This window comes from Brassica oleracea, chromosome C4, assembly GCF_000695525.1.
Source record: "Brassica oleracea var. oleracea cultivar TO1000 chromosome C4, BOL, whole genome shotgun sequence".
Taxonomy (NCBI): Eukaryota; Viridiplantae; Streptophyta; class Magnoliopsida; order Brassicales; family Brassicaceae; genus Brassica; species Brassica oleracea.
The window spans coordinates 10,641,556-10,659,119 of NC_027751.1; the positions used below are offsets into that span (position 1 = coordinate 10,641,556).

General features: G+C 37.0%; 3 protein-coding genes across 7 annotated transcripts; 1 reads left to right on the forward strand and 2 right to left on the reverse strand.

Moving 5' to 3' along the window:
* Positions 1–297: 297 nt before the first annotated feature.
* Positions 298–3,319, reverse strand: LOC106337391 (dolichol kinase-like). The gene is made up of 13 exons (XM_013776487.1): positions 3,060–3,319; positions 2,819–2,931; positions 2,499–2,699; positions 2,304–2,408; positions 2,027–2,097; positions 1,860–1,940; positions 1,579–1,793; positions 1,301–1,490; positions 1,140–1,205; positions 971–1,059; positions 758–872; positions 610–661; positions 298–535 (listed from the first exon to the last, which is right to left on the reverse strand). The coding sequence occupies exons 1-13, from the start codon at positions 3,269–3,271 to the stop codon at positions 321–323; spliced, it is 1,725 nt and encodes a 574-aa protein (XP_013631941.1). The 5' UTR covers positions 3,272–3,319; the 3' UTR covers positions 298–320.
* A 3,954-nt stretch (positions 3,320–7,273) lies between these two features.
* Positions 7,274–11,596, forward strand: LOC106342706 (protein FAR1-RELATED SEQUENCE 2). 5 transcript variants are annotated; one of them, XR_001269853.1, is made up of 8 exons: positions 7,274–9,813; positions 9,907–9,963; positions 10,052–10,183; positions 10,267–10,332; positions 10,471–10,536; positions 10,634–10,693; positions 10,882–11,032; positions 11,230–11,596. XR_001269853.1 is itself a non-coding variant. In XM_013781715.1 (8 exons), exons 2-8 carry the CDS (start codon positions 7,858–7,860, stop codon positions 10,930–10,932), a joined length of 2,388 nt encoding a protein of 795 aa, XP_013637169.1. In that variant the 5' UTR covers positions 7,274–7,562; positions 7,678–7,857; the 3' UTR covers positions 10,933–11,596. The 5 variants fall into 5 exon arrangements, 4 of the variants coding, with proteins under 4 accessions (XP_013637169.1, XP_013637170.1, XP_013637168.1 ...); XM_013781715.1 differs by having other exon boundaries at positions 7,274–7,562; positions 7,678–9,813; positions 10,882–11,596; XM_013781716.1 differs by having other exon boundaries at positions 7,274–7,406; positions 7,678–9,813; positions 10,882–11,596.
* Positions 11,597–12,727: 1,131 nt separating this feature from the next.
* LOC106338089 lies at positions 12,728–13,333 on the reverse strand. The gene is made up of 3 exons (XM_013777146.1): positions 13,184–13,333; positions 12,791–13,078; positions 12,728–12,742 (listed from the first exon to the last, which is right to left on the reverse strand). Exons 1-3 carry the CDS (start codon positions 13,331–13,333, stop codon positions 12,728–12,730), a joined length of 453 nt encoding a protein of 150 aa, XP_013632600.1.
* Between the last annotated feature and the right edge of the window lie 4,231 nt (positions 13,334–17,564).

Sequence of the window (17,564 nt, forward strand, 5' to 3'; positions counted from 1 at the left end):
CTGCCAATGGTTTTCTCGACTTTTATATTTCTACGAAAACAAAGCTGAAAAAGTCGCAAAAGAGAAAAGTTTTAATATAACAATTCCCAAAAACATCTTATCAGTCAAAAGATTTAAATGAGCTTTACTATATACAACTCTTTGTATGCAACGCGATGAAAGAGTGATCTTTGTATTCCACACTGCTATTATTAAACTCAACAGTTTGAGAAGCATTAGATCAAATGAGAAAGCTAGATGAAGAGGACGTGTGGTTAGTAGTAAGATATACTTCTGTTATGTACATTAAGCTTTAAAAAAAACACCTGAGCCTAAACGTACTACAAGCAGAGGAGAGCGTAAAAGACCAGAGGTATAAAGGCGTTGTCTAGTTGCGCTGTGTAAGCTTCCAACATCCCGGTGGCTGTAACCGCAACAAGAAGGGACCCCCATCCTTGGCTTAGTATATAACCCATTGATGCTAATACTGGGACCAACATAAAGCACACTGCCATCATCGATGTTATTCCCGCTGCTGTACCTTCTACCGTTTTCTCTGTTACGCAAAAATATTAGTTTATAATGAAAGCTATAGTTGAAAACTTTTTAGAAAGAATAGAAGTTGCTCACTTCCTGTCTTGCTCCATCTTAACACCCCATATTTGTGACCAACCATCGATGCCTGTTTAAAGCAAATTGTTATAACGTTACATTGGAAGAGACTGAGGTTTCTTGAAGTTAGCTGAGCATGCATGTAAGAGCTGAGCAAAAAGCGTACCAATGTATCTCCAATCCCGAGGCTGAGTATCCCGGCAAATGGGGATAAAGCTCGGTCATTAAACCCAGAAGACATCCAAATTGGTAGCGCACACCCAAGCAACAGTGAGAAGTGGCTACAAACAGGACATACCCATATCATTGATTAAACAAAAAAGGAAGAAGATAACTCTATGGAGTGTTTTCATCTCTGGTCAAAAGAGTGTAAGCACACCTGACGATCAGAAACTCTGAATCACGATGGTCTGTGAAAGCATTCATGAAGTGATGTAACGGCTCTCCAAGCGGCTGAATTCTCCAGATCTGGTTTACAAAATGAGTATCTTGCATATATAAGCCCATTGAAAGTGATGAAGCCGATAAGGTAAGTTAAGGAGGCTTACTCTAATGATCTCCAGTGCAATGAAAACTGCCAATGCTGCACCAAATGCTAGATCGAGAAACTTAGGCTGAATAAATGACGTAAAGATAATAAGAAGCTGATAGACGAGCAAACTAACACATAAATAATTTTTAAATAGTAAAATTATCGATCACCAGTCACCTGTAAGACAAGAGCAGGCAAGAACATTAAAACAGCCATCAGATGGTAGTACTTCCGGAGCAAGATTCTCTCAACCTTGCTACCTCTTGAAATGTTATAAAACCGTAACACAGACACTACGATCAACAGAACCCAGTAGATACACAATGACAGTCTCTTCAGAGGTTCAGAAAAGACAAATGTGAGCACCCTGCGATAGAGGAGTATGAAAGTGGGACACAATCTTAGTGTGTGGAAGTTAAGTGAAAAAAGAACACGAGATAAGTAACTGATAGTACCATAAGAAGGGATGCTGGTGGAAATCGTGTACAAACTGCATCCAAGAAGGTACAGCCACGACCATAAAAAGTAGAATTGAAACAAAGAAAAAGACAGATTTTGCAGTATCACTGCAGTTTCTTGGTGGACCGTCTCTCTTTCTCAAAGAGCTTTCATATATATGCAAAACGAATCTAAACACGATCGGGAAAAGTAGAAGGCCCAACAGTAGACCCTGAGAAGGGAGGACAGGTAAGTTGATATTCAGCAATACTTAAATTTCAACTTGCCATTATCATACCTGGACGATTATGCCGGTTTCAGTTCTCCTTATTCCATAGCTTATTGAGACGAGATCCACAGGTATCAATTTCTCGCAAATCTGTAGCATACCAATCATTATGTTGACTTGTGAGCATGCAACCACAGCAACAAATACTCAATAAAAGAAAACAAAATAGTTGTAACCTTTGCAATTGTGCATGCCAGAAAGTCGCCAAAATAGAGAACAAGACCACTGGTCACAAGAAGCGCTTCCCCTATAAAAGTGGCAATGGTTAAATAATGGAGCAGAAATACACTGAGCCAAAAGACACACTTTTTGATCAAATCCATAGTTCCATAGAGACCAAAAAAAAAGCAGTTCATTATTGCTAACGCAGAGATAAAATATCTAAAGCTGAAAGCACATCATAGAAACTACTACGTAACACAAGTCCATGAATAGAAAAGACACTGCAGTTACCAATTGAAGCACAAGAAGGGAAGGTGCAAAGCAAATGTCGAATTAACTTCACAGCTGCAAGGCCGAGAAATAACATCCACAACATTTTTAATGATGTGTTTAGGCCTGTCAACAAACAAACAGAAGCCATCAAATGAAATCCAAGCGAAAGATTAATCAAAAACAGCTAGAAAACTTAAAGTGGATGTTACTTACCAGTGTGTGATATCATGGAAAGTGAAACAAAGCATGCCGCTCCATACAAAACTGTGCCAGTTAAGCTAGCCCTTGTAAGCCAAACGGATGAGGAAGAAGATTCATTCTTCTTCCCTTGCGACATAACTACCGAGAGGTATATAAGTATTGCACAGCAGCTCGCCGACGCTGCCCAATACTGCATCGTCACATGCGCAAGCTCTACACAACATAGATCAACGCAAGTCTTTTTGTAAGAAGGAACGAATAAAGTTCAAGCTGAAACATTGAATGTCAACATAGAAAGTCATAATAAGAGTAGAGACTCTGTGGAAAAATACCATCTTGTTCAGCTTGATGGAGTGAGATAGCTCTTGTAAGCTGTACCAGCTTAGACATCATAACAGCCGGAAGCGTTACTGCTCCTAGCAATATCCCTGACGATGCACCTCGCCTGTAATATTGAAAAGCCATTATAAAAAAAATGCGAACTTTATTTTTATCCTATCCAAAACAACAAGATCTTGAATCTCATACAAATTCGTGCTTCTTCTACATACAATTACAATCAATTAGGTTTACCTGGCGCTGAAACGAGAGAGAAGAAGCGGGGAACTCTCGGCGCGTAGCTCGATGAGGAAAGCGGAGAGGCAGAGGAGGAAGAGGGAGAAGCCATGAGAGATTAGAGATAGAGGGAGCGAGAGGAGGACGCGAGAAACCACGACTGCCACTACCACTCTCTCTCCCGTCTCAAACGGCGTCATCGTCGCCGGCGATGATGATTCTCCGGCCATGTGATCATTTCTGATTTCAGAGACGCGCGTTTCGAGATTGAGAAACAAGCCAATTGTTATAAATTAAGCATTGAAATGATGATCCACTTCTTTACCAAACTCAAGCACTATGATCATCCACTCCTTTACCAACTCAAGCACTATGATCATCTACTCATCAAGCATTATGATCACCCACTCATTTACCAAATTAAGCACCATCTTTGTTATTTTATGTATTGTTGTTCACTATAAATACCATCACTCATCTCACTCTTTTGGACACCATAAAAAAGAACAAGAGTTTATAATCAAAGAACCATTACATCTTCTTCTTCTTACTTATAATAAACTCTCTCACTTATAGTAGTGTTATTTACTTACTACGGGTATTAAATTATACTCTTATTTAAATTTCACGATACTATAAATTATAAGTTATTTCATAACACGTTATCAGCACGATCACTCTGCGATTCGGTAAAATTTATTTGTATCATTTATACCCTGTTATAATGGTCGGTATACCGCCTCTACTATTATTTATATCATGTTATAATGGCCGGAATACCGCCTATATTATTTACTAGTAATTTAATTTATTTATTGGTCGGCCGAGCCGCCTTATATCCTGTTTATTATTTATTGGTCGGCCGAGCCGCCTTATATCCTGTTTATTATTTATTGGTCGGCCGAGCCGCCTTATATCCTGTTTATTATTTATTGGTCGGCCGAGCCGCCTTATATCCTGTTTATTATTTATTGGTCGGCCGAGCCGCCTTATATCCTGTTTATTATTTATTGGTCGGCCGAGCCGCCTTATATCCTGTTTATTATTTATTGGTCGGCCGAGCCGCCTTATATCCTGTTTATTATTTATTGGTCGGCCGAGCCGCCTTATATCCTGTTTATTATTTATTGGTCGGCCGAGCCGCCTTATATCCTGTTTATTATTTATTGGTCGGCCGAGCCGCCTTATATCCTGTTTATTATTTATTGGTCGGCCGAGCCGCCTTATATCCTGTTTATTATTTATTGGTCGGCCGAGCCGCCTTATATCCTGTTTATTATTTATTGGTCGGCCGAGCCGCCTTATATCCTGTTTATTATTTATTGGTCGGCCGAGCCGCCTTATATCCTGTTTATTATTTATTGGTCGGCCGAGCCGCCTTATATCCTGTTTATTATTTATTGGTCGGCCGAGCCGCCTTATATCCTGTTTATTATTTATTGGTCGGCCGAGCCGCCTTATATCCTGTTTATTATTTATTGGTCGGCCGAGCCGCCTTATATCCTGTTTATTATTTATTGGTCGGCCGAGCCGCCTTATATCCTGTTTATTATTTATTGGTCGGCCGAGCCGCCTTATATCCTGTTTATTATTTATTGGTCGGCCGAGCCGCCTTATATCCTGTTTATTATTTATTGGTCGGCCGAGCCGCCTTATATCCTGTTTATTATTTATTGGTCGGCCGAGCCGCCTTATATCCTGTTTATTATTTATTGGTCGGCCGAGCCGCCTTATATCCTGTTTATTATTTATTGGTCGGCCGAGCCGCCTTATATCCTGTTTATTATTTATTGGTCGGCCGAGCCGCCTTATATCCTGTTTATTATTTATTGGTCGGCCGAGCCGCCTTATATCCTGTTTATTATTTATTGGTCGGCCGAGCCGCCTTATATCCTGTTTATTATTTATTGGTCGGCCGAGCCGCCTTATATCCTGTTTATTATTTATTGGTCGGCCGAGCCGCCTTATATCCTGTTTATTATTTATTGGTCGGCCGAGCCGCCTTATATCCTGTTTATTATTTATTGGTCGGCCGAGCCGCCTTATATCCTGTTTATTATTTATTGGTCGGCCGAGCCGCCTTATATCCTGTTTATTATTTATTGGTCGGCCGAGCCGCCTTATATCCTGTTTATTATTTATTGGTCGGCCGAGCCGCCTTATATCCTGTTTATTATTTATTGGTCGGCCGAGCCGCCTTATATCCTGTTTATTATTTATTGGTCGGCCGAGCCGCCTTATATCCTGTTTATTATTTATTGGTCGGCCGAGCCGCCTTATATCCTGTTTATTATTTATTGGTCGGCCGAGCCGCCTTATATCCTGTTTATTATTTATTGGTCGGCCGAGCCGCCTTATATCCTGTTTATTATTTATTGGTCGGCCGAGCCGCCTTATATCCTGTTTATTATTTATTGGTCGGCCGAGCCGCCTTATATCCTGTTTATTATTTATTGGTCGGCCGAGCCGCCTTATATCCTGTTTATTATTTATTGGTCGGCCGAGCCGCCTTATATCCTGTTTATTATTTATTGGTCGGCCGAGCCGCCTTATATCCTGTTTATTATTTATTGGTCGGCCGAGCCGCCTTATATCCTGTTTATTATTTATTGGTCGGCCGAGCCGCCTTATATCCTGTTTATTATTTATTGGTCGGCCGAGCCGCCTTATATCCTGTTTATTATTTATTGGTCGGCCGAGCCGCCTTATATCCTGTTTATTATTTATTGGTCGGCCGAGCCGCCTTATATCCTGTTTATTATTTATTGGTCGGCCGAGCCGCCTTATATCCTGTTTATTATTTATTGGTCGGCCGAGCCGCCTTATATCCTGTTTATTATTTATTGGTCGGCCGAGCCGCCTTATATCCTGTTTATTATTTATTGGTCGGCCGAGCCGCCTTATATCCTGTTTATTATTTATTGGTCGGCCGAGCCGCCTTATATCCTGTTTATTATTTATTGGTCGGCCGAGCCGCCTTATATCCTGTTTATTATTTATTGGTCGGCCGAGCCGCCTTATATCCTGTTTATTATTTATTGGTCGGCCGAGCCGCCTTATATCCTGTTTATTATTTATTGGTCGGCCGAGCCGCCTTATATCCTGTTTATTATTTATTGGTCGGCCGAGCCGCCTTATATCCTGTTTATTATTTATTGGTCGGCCGAGCCGCCTTATATCCTGTTTATTATTTATTGGTCGGCCGAGCCGCCTTATATCCTGTTTATTATTTATTGGTCGGCCGAGCCGCCTTATATCCTGTTTATTATTTATTGGTCGGCCGAGCCGCCTTATATCCTGTTTATTATTTATTGGTCGGCCGAGCCGCCTTATATCCTGTTTATTATTTATTGGTCGGCCGAGCCGCCTTATATCCTGTTTATTATTTATTGGTCGGCCGAGCCGCCTTATATCCTGTTTATTATTTATTGGTCGGCCGAGCCGCCTTATATCCTGTTTATTATTTATTGGTCGGCCGAGCCGCCTTATATCCTGTTTATTATTTATTGGTCGGCCGAGCCGCCTTATATCCTGTTTATTATTTATTGGTCGGCCGAGCCGCCTTATATCCTGTTTATTATTTATTGGTCGGCCGAGCCGCCTTATATCCTGTTTATTATTTATTGGTCGGCCGAGCCGCCTTATATCCTGTTTATTATTTATTGGTCGGCCGAGCCGCCTTATATCCTGTTTATTATTTATTGGTCGGCCGAGCCGCCTTATATCCTGTTTATTATTTATTGGTCGGCCGAGCCGCCTTATATCCTGTTTATTATTTATTGGTCGGCCGAGCCGCCTTATATCCTGTTTATTATTTATTGGTCGGCCGAGCCGCCTTATATCCTGTTTATTATTTATTGGTCGGCCGAGCCGCCTTATATCCTGTTTATTATTTATTGGTCGGCCGAGCCGCCTTATATCCTGTTTATTATTTATTGGTCGGCCGAGCCGCCTTATATCCTGTTTATTATTTATTGGTCGGCCGAGCCGCCTTATATCCTGTTTATTATTTATTGGTCGGCCGAGCCGCCTTATATCCTGTTTATTATTTATTGGTCGGCCGAGCAATCATTTTTTTCTTTCTAAATTGGGCCTTTTTGTATATTTTATAAAGTTTGTCCTTTCTCGCAGATAAATAGAAAAGTAAAAGGGTCGATTTTTAATTACCTGAAAACTATCCGGTGCTCGTTTTTTTTTTTTTTTTTTAACTTTACCGGCAGCGTCTCGTTCAACGCTCGACGTCGTTTTAAGTCTCCCACTTTCCCTGCAAGTCTCGGCGATGCCGATGTTGCTCTTCTTCGCACGTCTGTGCTGACACAGTTGTAACTCCACTCGAAACGACGGAGAAAATCTGAACTCGAGAGGGTTCGATTTCGTACTCTCCATCTTGGTTTCTGTTTTCTTATTCTAATTTTTTGGTTTTTGCAAGTTCTTAATTCGAGACCAAACTAGGAGTAAGTTGAAGTGATGTCTGGTTCGATCTTGGACCGCTTGTGTTGTTGTTTTTGTCGGGTGATCCATGTTCGTGTTATAGTGTCCTTCTATCTGAAATTAGCAAATCTCTAAACTTCTGCTTGGTTGTCATCAGCCCTTGGTCTAATCAAGTTGTTTCTGTTCAATCCCATCTGCTTGACAGGTGTTGAGTCGATCATGGTGTCTCCTTGACCGTCATCCTTTCTTTAACTCATATATGTCAAGAGTTTATCAAGAAACCAGCTCCTCCTTTTTTAGATAGCCTCTATGTTTATGACTTCCTTCACATGAATAAACCTGGAATAAAATGGATCAAGCGTAAGTGTTTTTAGTTTTGGATGAGATGGATGTTGAAGGCGTCGCTATAGATCTTCTATCAAGAAATGGTGCCAATGTTGATGAGCCTTGTGAGGCGAGCACGAGTGGAAATGCTACTAGCAGCACCTTAGAGAACTTCGCAACTGTTGGCGAGCCCATAAACGGGATGGAGTTCGAGTCCAAGGAGGCTGCTTACTATTTCTACAGAGAATACGCAAGATCAGTGGGATTTGGCATCACGATAAAAGCCAGCCGTCGCTCAAAGAGATCAGGAAAGTTCATCGATGTCAAAATAGCGTGTTCGAGATTCGGAACCAAGCGCGAGTCCACCGCGGCTATAGTAAACCCGCGGTCATGTCCGAAGACGGGTTGCAAAGCTGGTCTGCATATGAAGAGGAAAGAAGACGAGAAATGGGTTATAGTTAGTTTCGTAAAAGAACATAACCATGAGATCTCTCCTGATGATTATTACGCCAGTGTGAGGGGAAAGAACAAGCCTCCCGTTGGTGCGTCAGCACATCAAAAGAAAGGTCTTCAGTTAGCTCTAGAAGAAGACGACTTCAAGCTAATGCTCGAGCGTTTCGCGGAGATGCAATCTAAGCAGCCTGGTTTCTTCTACGCGGTGGATTTCGACTCTGAGAAACGTATTAGAAACGTGTTCTGGCTCGACGTGAAGGCTAAGCAAGACTATTACAGTTTCTCTGATGCTGTTCACTTCGACACGTTTTACGTTAGGAGCGGGTACAGAGTCCCGTTCGCTCCTTTCGTCGGGGTTAACCATCACCGTCGATATGCGCTGCTTGGATGTGCGTTGATAGGAGAAGAGAGCGAGTCAGCTTACTCGTGGCTGTTTCGGACGTGGCGTAAAGCAGTGGGAGGAGGTCAAGCTCCTGGAGTGATGATAACGGATCAGGATAAGGTTCTAAGCGACGTCGTTGCCGAAGTGTTTCCAACTGCTCGCCACTGTTTCTCTTTGTGGAGTGTGGTGAGTAAAGTTCCAGAGATGGTGAATCCTTTAGATGATGGTTTCACGGAGTGTTTTAGAGACTGCGTGGACGGAGCTTGGACAGATGAGCAGTTCGAAAGGAGCTGGTCAGAGATGGTTGGTAAGTTTGAGCTTAACGAGAACGAGTGGCTCCACTCGCTGTTTAGAGATCGGAAGAAGTGGGTGCCACGTTATTTCCACGGTCTTTCTTTCGCTGGATTGTCTGGACCTGAGAGATCTGGAAGCGTCGTCTCTCATTTCGACAAGTATATGAACTCAGAAGCTACATTTAATGAATTCTTTGAACTCTACACGAAGTTTCTGCAGTATCGTTACGATGTGGAAGCAAAAGATGATCTTGATTCTCAGAGCAAAGAGCCTACGCTGAGATCTTCTTTAGCTTTCGAGAAACAGCTTTCGTTGATCTACACAGACGCTGCTTTTAAGAAGTTCCAAACCGAGGTGCTGGGAGTTGTCTCTTGTCAACTCCAGAAAGAAAGAGAAGATGAGACTACAGCTATATTCCGCGTTGAGGATTTTGAAAAACGCCGAAACTTTTTCGTTTCTGTGAAGAAAGAGGTGTTGGATGTCTGCTGCTCTTGTTATTTATTCGAGTACCAGGGGTTCCTCTGCAAGCATGCGATGCTCGTACTTCAAAACTCCGACGTTTCCTGCGTTCCATCTCAGTATATATTGAAGCGCTGGTCAAAGAAGGGTAACAACAGAGAAGAAAAACACGAAGAAGGTGCCGCTGTAGATAACCGTATGTCACGTTTTGATGATCTTTGTAAGCGCTTTGTCAAGCTTGGAGAAGTTGCGTCTTTATCAGATGAAGCCTACAAGACTGCTTTGCAGTTTTTGGGAAAAAACTTGAAGAGATGCGTTAGGCTGAATAATTCTTCCAAGTTTCCCTCAGAGCCAGGCTTAGAAAATGAAGGTACGTTGGACTGTGCATCGAAACTGTCCAGGAAAAAGAAAACTCAGAAGAAAAGAAAGGTGATTATTAGACTGATGCTCAATTTTATGAGATTATTTGTAGTTTGCTAGCCCCAGAAGAAGGATCTGATGGGTTTCTGTTGTTGTTAAAAGGCATATAATGGACCAGAGGATGTAACAAACGGGTCAGAAGAACTCCGCCAAGAACCTGTAAGTAATCTGATTTGTTACTTAACGCTTAGTTCTTCGATGCATCTTTGTGCAATCAGTTTTACTTTTAGGCTCTTATGATGTGTAGGAACAAGTTAGCTCCAGAGCTCCCACCTTTGAGAACTGTTACATTCCTCAAGCAGCAGATATGGAAGCAACGGAACTAGGCTCCCGTGCAGCACCTCTTGGGATGTATTATTCGACTCAACAGACTATTGGAGTGGGTTTAATTGTACATCTGTAACGTTATTATTTCTTGTTGTTTTATACTGAACACTATGTATTTTCTTGATATTCTCGCAGTTCTCATCGGTTTCTTCCGTCCAGGATGGTTACTACTACGGACATCCGGCAACCATACAAGCAATGGTGCAATGCTTTATCTATCTCTCCTTTAGTTTCTTGAGTTTTTCTTATATAATTTTAATAGCTTGAAATTGTCCGATGAGGTTTTTTAGCAGCTAAAAATGAAGGTTGGCGCTGATATTCGTATTATGTGTGGTTTAGGGAAACTTGCATTCAGTTCATGGACGGATGAATCAGTATGAGACACAACCAAGCATCCAAGGAGCTGTGAGTTGATGTTTTTGTATACTTTCTATCTTTCTCTTCTTCCAGAGTTAAATTGGCTTTAAAAAAGGATGATGTTTGTCTTTTTGGGATGGTCTAGTTTCAGGGACAGAGCGCTATCCGTGGCTGCTATGACATGGAAGAAACTCTGCAGGACATGGTAGGTACCCATACTCTTGTTAAAAATAGCCAAGAAGTAGAGATAACTCCAATTCCTCAAAATGTTTCCTTTTTGAAAAAATCCCAACGGGTTTTCGTATCTATTTGATTCAAAGATTTAGCGATAACTCTACTGTTTACATAAGACATGATCAGCCCTGTGTCTAAGAGTTGCTTATATGTTCACAGTTTCATGGCTCTGGTCCGAGCCATCCGGGTGATCACCGTTTGTCCCACTAACGGAACAAGCTCAAGAGTTGCTTTTACATAACTTAAAAACAAATTCGTATGCTTTTTGTACAGATAAAGAGTACATTCATATTCTAGAAATGGCTTTGAGGTAACTGTTACTCTGAATGTAGAACATATGGATAGAAAAGTATGAAAAATTTACACGGAGACATACTTTTCCATGGTCCATTAACATTTACACATATTTTCCGCTTGCCAAGTACTTTTCTAATTTAAACCTCACACTTTCTCTAATCTAAAATCCTCATCTTGTCACATATATCGGATGGTGGTGGCGCATACTAGTGATTACAGAAGTGGATCTGGTGAGATGGTTGAGGATCAGCAAGTGGAGGATCTTATGTTGGTGGTGCTTACCGAAACGGTGAAGGAAGAGGAGCCGCATGTGGAGGTGGAGCTCATAGAGGTGATCCTGCGTTAATCTCACCGACGATTGGTCTCAACACCCAACGAATTCCGGCAACTTCGTACGCAGTCGATGACCCCGATTTCAAAATTCTCCGACGAATCATCGCGTTGCTTTGACCAAAATAATAAAATATTTCACCTTTCTTCACTTTTTGTAATTATATCTCTTATTTGATGTTGCAAACTAAATCTCACTTTTTATGTCCACATTTCTCCACTCAAAATAACCGGTCGTAATTTTTTTTTTGGCATTTGTTTGTGAAATAAATCTTAAGTCATGAAAGAACGCTTTCTCAAGCTTATAGACTTTGTGTGGAGACAGTGAGAGGTATGGTCTTATGGTGGAGCAGTGGTGGTGGATCAGAAGACGGAAGGTAAGTACGAGGTGACAGTGGAGGAGCTAATGGCGGAACTGTAGCTTGTGGAGGTGGATATGGAAGTTGTGGTGATGAAATAAGTGGTTGGCGGTCATTGAGGCGGAAGATGAGCTTATGGCGGAGGTCGAGGAGTTAATGGTTGAAGTGGAGCTTGTGGGAGTGGATATGAAAGTTGTGGTGATGAAAGAAGTGGTCGGCGGTCATTGACGCATGGAGGATCTTGTGGTGGTGGTTGGATGCGTATTATTGTGGTTGGAGGCGGATAACCATGTCCACAACCACACCATCAGTGGATGGTTATGAAAGTAGTGATGGTGAAGGAGGTAGTTATGGCAGTGCAAAGAGGGATACAGCAATAGAGGTGGTTATGAATCGTCCATAATTTGAAATCGGTTTCATGACCACACCTAGTCTGACCGACCACGTGAATGAAAATTAAATGAAAGTTTTTTTTTTTTTTTTTGAAACAATTAAATGAAAGTTATAATAGACATTTTATGTCATTTTTTACCTCACAAAGTACACCTGAAGATAGAAGTATGTTAAATTGTAAGACATGCGTTCCTGAAGTCGCGTTGAGGAATAAACGACCTACACATAACAGGAAAATAACTGAGAAGGAATCTATATATATCAAGGCCTGTTTAATATATGACGCGCACGAAATAAGCAACAGAATACCTCCAACCATCTTCGGGTTTATGCTCGTGGCAACAATCACTTTAGGATCACCACGCATGCCTCCAAGCTTCTGGTGAAACGAAACGGCTTGAGCGTCGAACAAACTAAGAGTGACAGACACATCACTGCACATAAATAACAACAGTTAGTGTAGCTAAAATGATTAAGCAACTATAAAAGATTTAAAAGCAAAAAATTAACTCACTTTTCTAGTTTGACGGTGACCATGACACGGTTTTTGTCCTCCGGAGGGTCAGACACGGTGCTCTTCACCAACACTATCTCACCAATAATATCTACAGTGTTCAAAATTTTGATCAAAGGCTCAGTGGCTAATCATATAAAGAACAAAACCCATACAAATAAATATACATATGTACGATCACATCGGTACCTGGAAGTTGAGTGTTTGTATTGGCTAAACCAACCAACTCGGTTTGGTTACGAAACCGGAACCCCTCCGCAGGTATTGGTGAGACCGGATCAGATAACACGTCAAACTCGGTGGAATCGCTAAACCGGATCATCAAAGAAGAGTCCGCAATCTTGAAGTTCTGAGCACAGCGGGCCACGTCAAAGCCAGAAACAGAATAAATCGTCCCGGCGGCGAGTCTATCTCGGAACTTTGGAAGCCGATTCGCCTTGATAGTAGCTTGCATCAAAGTCGACTGAAACAGATAAGATTTAGAAATCAGAAAAGGAACGCGAACAGATCTAAGGAGAACAGGAAGAACGTAAACAGATCTAAGGAGAACAGGAATAATCAAACTCACATTCACGTCCATAAGCAGCATATCGACCCACATCAGCTCGCCACCCCGCTTGACGTTCCTCGCCTCCCAGAACCGTAGAAGCCGGGCTTCGACGACGGAAGAGCATCTGCCGGACTTCAGGTCAGAGAAGAAGACTCTCGAAATAGCCATAGGAACAGGAATTAGAAAATCTCAAGAGAAAGAAGGAGAGAGTGCGCTGGAGATCTATATATACTTACATATTTATACAGATCCACACCGCTCGGGATCAAAAGGCGCATCGAAGAGTCTGAGCGAGTGATTGAATTCAATTGGAATAAAGACGACGACATAACTCCGGCCGTTTCATCTAATAGGGAGGAATCGCAGGCGTCGTCGCCGTCGCAGGAAAGAGAGACGCGAGAGTAATGTGTAATTAGGGTTGGAGACGTCGTGATATCTTTCGAGCCGGGATTGCAAAAGGCCCAATAAATGAAGATCGAACTAAGCCCAGAAGATAACGCGTCCCGTTTAATGAAACGCAGCGCTCCGTCTTTAGGGACACGTGTCGGCGCGAGATGAAGTGACTTATCTATGTGGAAGGACACGTGGGTGAATGAGGAGAGAAAGAACAGGTCTTTATATATAAAGATTGTAAGACATCACAGTATGTTAAGTAGTAAAGCTCTCGAAAAGTATTCAGAGTAGTTACCATTAATAAGTTATCGAGAACCTTAGGTTGACCTTGAGGGGTCATGTATAGACAACCTCGGACTTCGTCAATGACTACTTACTCGTGCGTGCCACGCCCAAGAGAGAGTAGTAATACACACTACCGACTGATTCGTCGATCTGAAAAAAAATTAAAGAAGTCAAATAAATCCTTAAAAGCACAACCATTTTCAAGAGAAATAAATTGAGTGTAATCATTTCCCCATTTATTAAGGAGACTAAGAGTTAATCCGCGCTACGCGCGGAACCATTTTTATTTTCAAATGTTAACCATATAGTTATTTTTTTGAATGTTGTATTCTGAACAACAACAAATTCTGAATTGTATGTTTGTGTGAATACATATTTCCTTAGAAAAAATTAGAAAACTATACATTTTTGATATAGATGTTTGATATAGTTTTTCCTTTCTCATATTGTATATTTATTTATTATTATTTTTTTATATTGTAGGGTAATTCTCTCAAATAGATCTTTTAAGTCTTTGTCACAAAATAGCATTCAATAAATTTAGTTTTTTTTTAATTTATTAATAGTATTTTACCTATTGTTTATTTTTCTTATATTGTATATTTACTTATTCTAATTTTCGTGCTTTTATATCAAATGATAATATCATAATAAATGTTTCATGTAAAATTTATATTTCTTATATTGTATGCTTAGTTTTCTTATATTGTATATTTACTTATAAAAATATTTGGAAGTAATAAAAATGTAAAACTCTACATTTTCAAATAGATATTTAATGTAGTTATTCCGCTTCTTATATTGTATATTTATGCATTTTATTGTATATTTACTTATCTAACTGTTTTTCTTTTAAATCAAATTATAATATTATGATATATGTTTAATGTAATATTTTTTATTTCTTATATTTTATATTTACTTATTATTTATTTTATTATAGATTTTTTAGATAGATGTCTAATGTATTTTTTGTATTTTTTGTATTTCTTATATTGTATATTTAATTATTATTTATTTTTCTTATATTTTATATTTAATTATTCTAATAATACGATAATGTTTAGTATAATATTTATATTTCTTATATTTTGTATTTAGTTATTATTTTATAGATTTTTAATTTAGTTTTTTCAATCTATTTTTATATTGTATATTTATTTACTGTTTATCGTTCTTATTTTGTATATTTATTTATTCTAAATTTTGTTGCTTTTATATCAATGATTATATTACGATATATATTTAATGTAATATTTTTTTATTTCTTATATACTATATTTACTTATTATTTATTTTTCTTTTTCTTATATTGCGATAATTGTATAATATAATATTTCTATATTTTATATTGTGTATTTAATTATTATTTATTTAACTATACATTTTTCAGATGATGTTTAAATTAGTTTTTTTTTCATTTCTTAATTGTATATTTATTTATTCTAATTTTCTTGCTTTATATCAAATGATAAATTATGATAGATGTTTAATGTGATATTTCTATTTCTTATATTGTATATTTTCTTTTTATTTATTTTCTTTCTTATATTATATATTTACTTATTATTTATTTTTCTTTATATGTATACTTCTTTTTTTTTATTAATGTCACATGTCATCTTTTTGAAGAAGTTTTTTTCCGGTGATGTGGACACTGCCTTAAAAGTTCAATTTTATTAGTATAGTTCGTATATTTTATATTTAGTTATTTTAATATCATAATAGATGTTTAATCTAATATTTTTATGTTGAATATTTACTTATTATTTATTGAACTATACATTTTTCAAATTTATGCTTAATTTAGTTTTTCCATTTTTAATATTGTATATTTTCTTACTGTTTATCTTCCTTATTTTTTTTATTTTTTATTCTAAATTGTTCGCTTTTATATCAATGATAATATTACGATATATATTTAATGTAATATTATTATTTAATATATACTATATTTACTTAATATTTAGTTTTTCTAATATTTTTTATTTATTTATTCTAATATTACGATAATTGTATAATATAATATTTTTAATTTTTTATATTGTGTATTTAGTTATTATTTATTTTATTATACATTTTTCAGATAGATTTTTAATTTAGTTTTTTTTTTTCATTTCTTAATTGTATCAAATGATAAATTATGATTGATGTTTAATGTAATTATAATAGATGTTTAATGTAATATTTCTATTTCTTATATTGTATATTTACTTTTTATTTATTTTTTCCTATATTGTATATTTACTTATTATTTTTAATGCAATATTTCTATTTCTTATGTTGTATATTTACTTATTATTTATTTTTCTTTATATTTATATTTATTTTTTATTTTTTATTAATGACACGTGTCATCTTTTAAAAGAAGTTTTTTTCGATGATGTGGACGCTCTATGAAGCCTCAAAAGCTCAATTTTATTAATATAGATACATTTTTCAGATAGATGTTTAATTTAGTTTTTTTCATTTTTTAATTATATTTTTACGTAATCAAATTTTCTTACTTTTATATCAGATGATAAATTATGATACAAGTTTAATGTAATATTCTATTTCTTATATTGTATATTTACTTTTTATTTATTTTTTCCTATATTGTATATTTACTTATTATTTTTAATGCAATATTTCTATTTCTTATGTTGTATATTTACTTATTACTTATATTATATATTTATTTATTATTCTTTTTCTTTATATGTATATTTATTTTTTATTTTTTTGTTAATGCCTTGTGTCATCTTTTATAAGATTTTTTTCCGTTGATGTGGACGCCCTATGGAGCCTCAAAAGCTCCATTTTATTAGTATAGATCTCCATTTTATTATTATAGATACATTTTTCAGATAGATGTTTAATTTAGTTTTTTTCATTTTTTAATTATATATTTATGTTTTCTAATTTTTTTGATTTTATATCAGATTATAAATTATGATAGATGTTTAATGTAATATTTCTATTTCTTATATTGTATATTTACTTTTTATTTATTTTCATTATATTGTATATTTACTTAAATAAATATAAAATATATAAAAAAAAATAATAAGTAAATATAGTATATAAGAAATAAAAATATTACATTAAATATATATCATAATATTATCATTGATATAAAATCAAGAAATTTAGAAAAAGTAAATATACGAATAGAGCCGGGCCTAGAATTTTTAAGGCTAGAAGCCCAAAAAGAAAAAGTGGACGAAAATAAAATAATGTAGGTAGGGGGATTTGAACTCTGGTTCGGAGTTAATGAACTGTGGCTATTGAACCACTCCACTAAAGACACACTTATTTGAATTTGTGGCCGGTTATATTATTATTATTTGGCGGCCGGAAGCCCATGCTTCTTTAGCTTGGGCCTAGGGCCGGCTCTGTATACGAATATAAGAAATGAAAAACTATATTAAACATCTATTTGAAAAATGTATAGTTCTCTGTTTTTTCCTAAGGAAATATATATATTTACACAAAAATACAATTTAGAATTTTGCTGTAGTTCAGAATACAATGTAAAAAAAAACTATATAGTTAAAATTTGAAAATCAAAATAGCTCAACTCCTATATAATTAATGTTTAATGTAATATTTTTATATTATATATTTACTTATTATTTATTTAACTATACATTTATTTATTTAATATTTTCATTTTTTATATTGTATATTTACTTACTGTTTATCTTTTCTTATTTTGTATATTTATTTATTCTAAATT

Excerpts from the sequence above, each read along its gene's own strand:
- LOC106342706 (XM_013781714.1), top strand. The coding sequence starts at position 7,858 with ATGGATGTTGAAGGCGTCGCTATAGATCTTCTATCAAGAAATGGTGCC. Across the intron at positions 9,964-10,051 it reads AAGAACTCCGCCAAGAACCT|GAACAAGTTAGCTCCAGAGC; the intron begins GTAAGTAATCTG and ends TATGATGTGTAG. Across the intron at positions 10,333-10,470 it reads CGGCAACCATACAAGCAATG|GGAAACTTGCATTCAGTTCA; the intron begins GTGCAATGCTTT and ends TGTGTGGTTTAG.
- LOC106338089 (XM_013777146.1), bottom strand. The coding sequence starts at position 13,333 with ATGGCTATTTCGAGAGTCTTCTTCTCTGACCTGAAGTCCGGCAGATGC. Across the intron at positions 13,079-13,183 it reads TGCTGCTTATGGACGTGAAT|TCGACTTTGATGCAAGCTAC; the intron begins GTGAGTTTGATT and ends TATCTGTTTCAG.
- LOC106337391 (XM_013776487.1), bottom strand. The coding sequence starts at position 3,271 with ATGGCCGGAGAATCATCATCGCCGGCGACGATGACGCCGTTTGAGACG. Across the intron at positions 1,941-2,026 it reads TGGCATGCACAATTGCAAAG|ATTTGCGAGAAATTGATACC; the intron begins GTTACAACTATT and ends GGTATGCTACAG. Across the intron at positions 662-757 it reads TCGGGATTGGAGATACATTG|GCATCGATGGTTGGTCACAA; the intron begins GTACGCTTTTTG and ends TGCTTTAAACAG.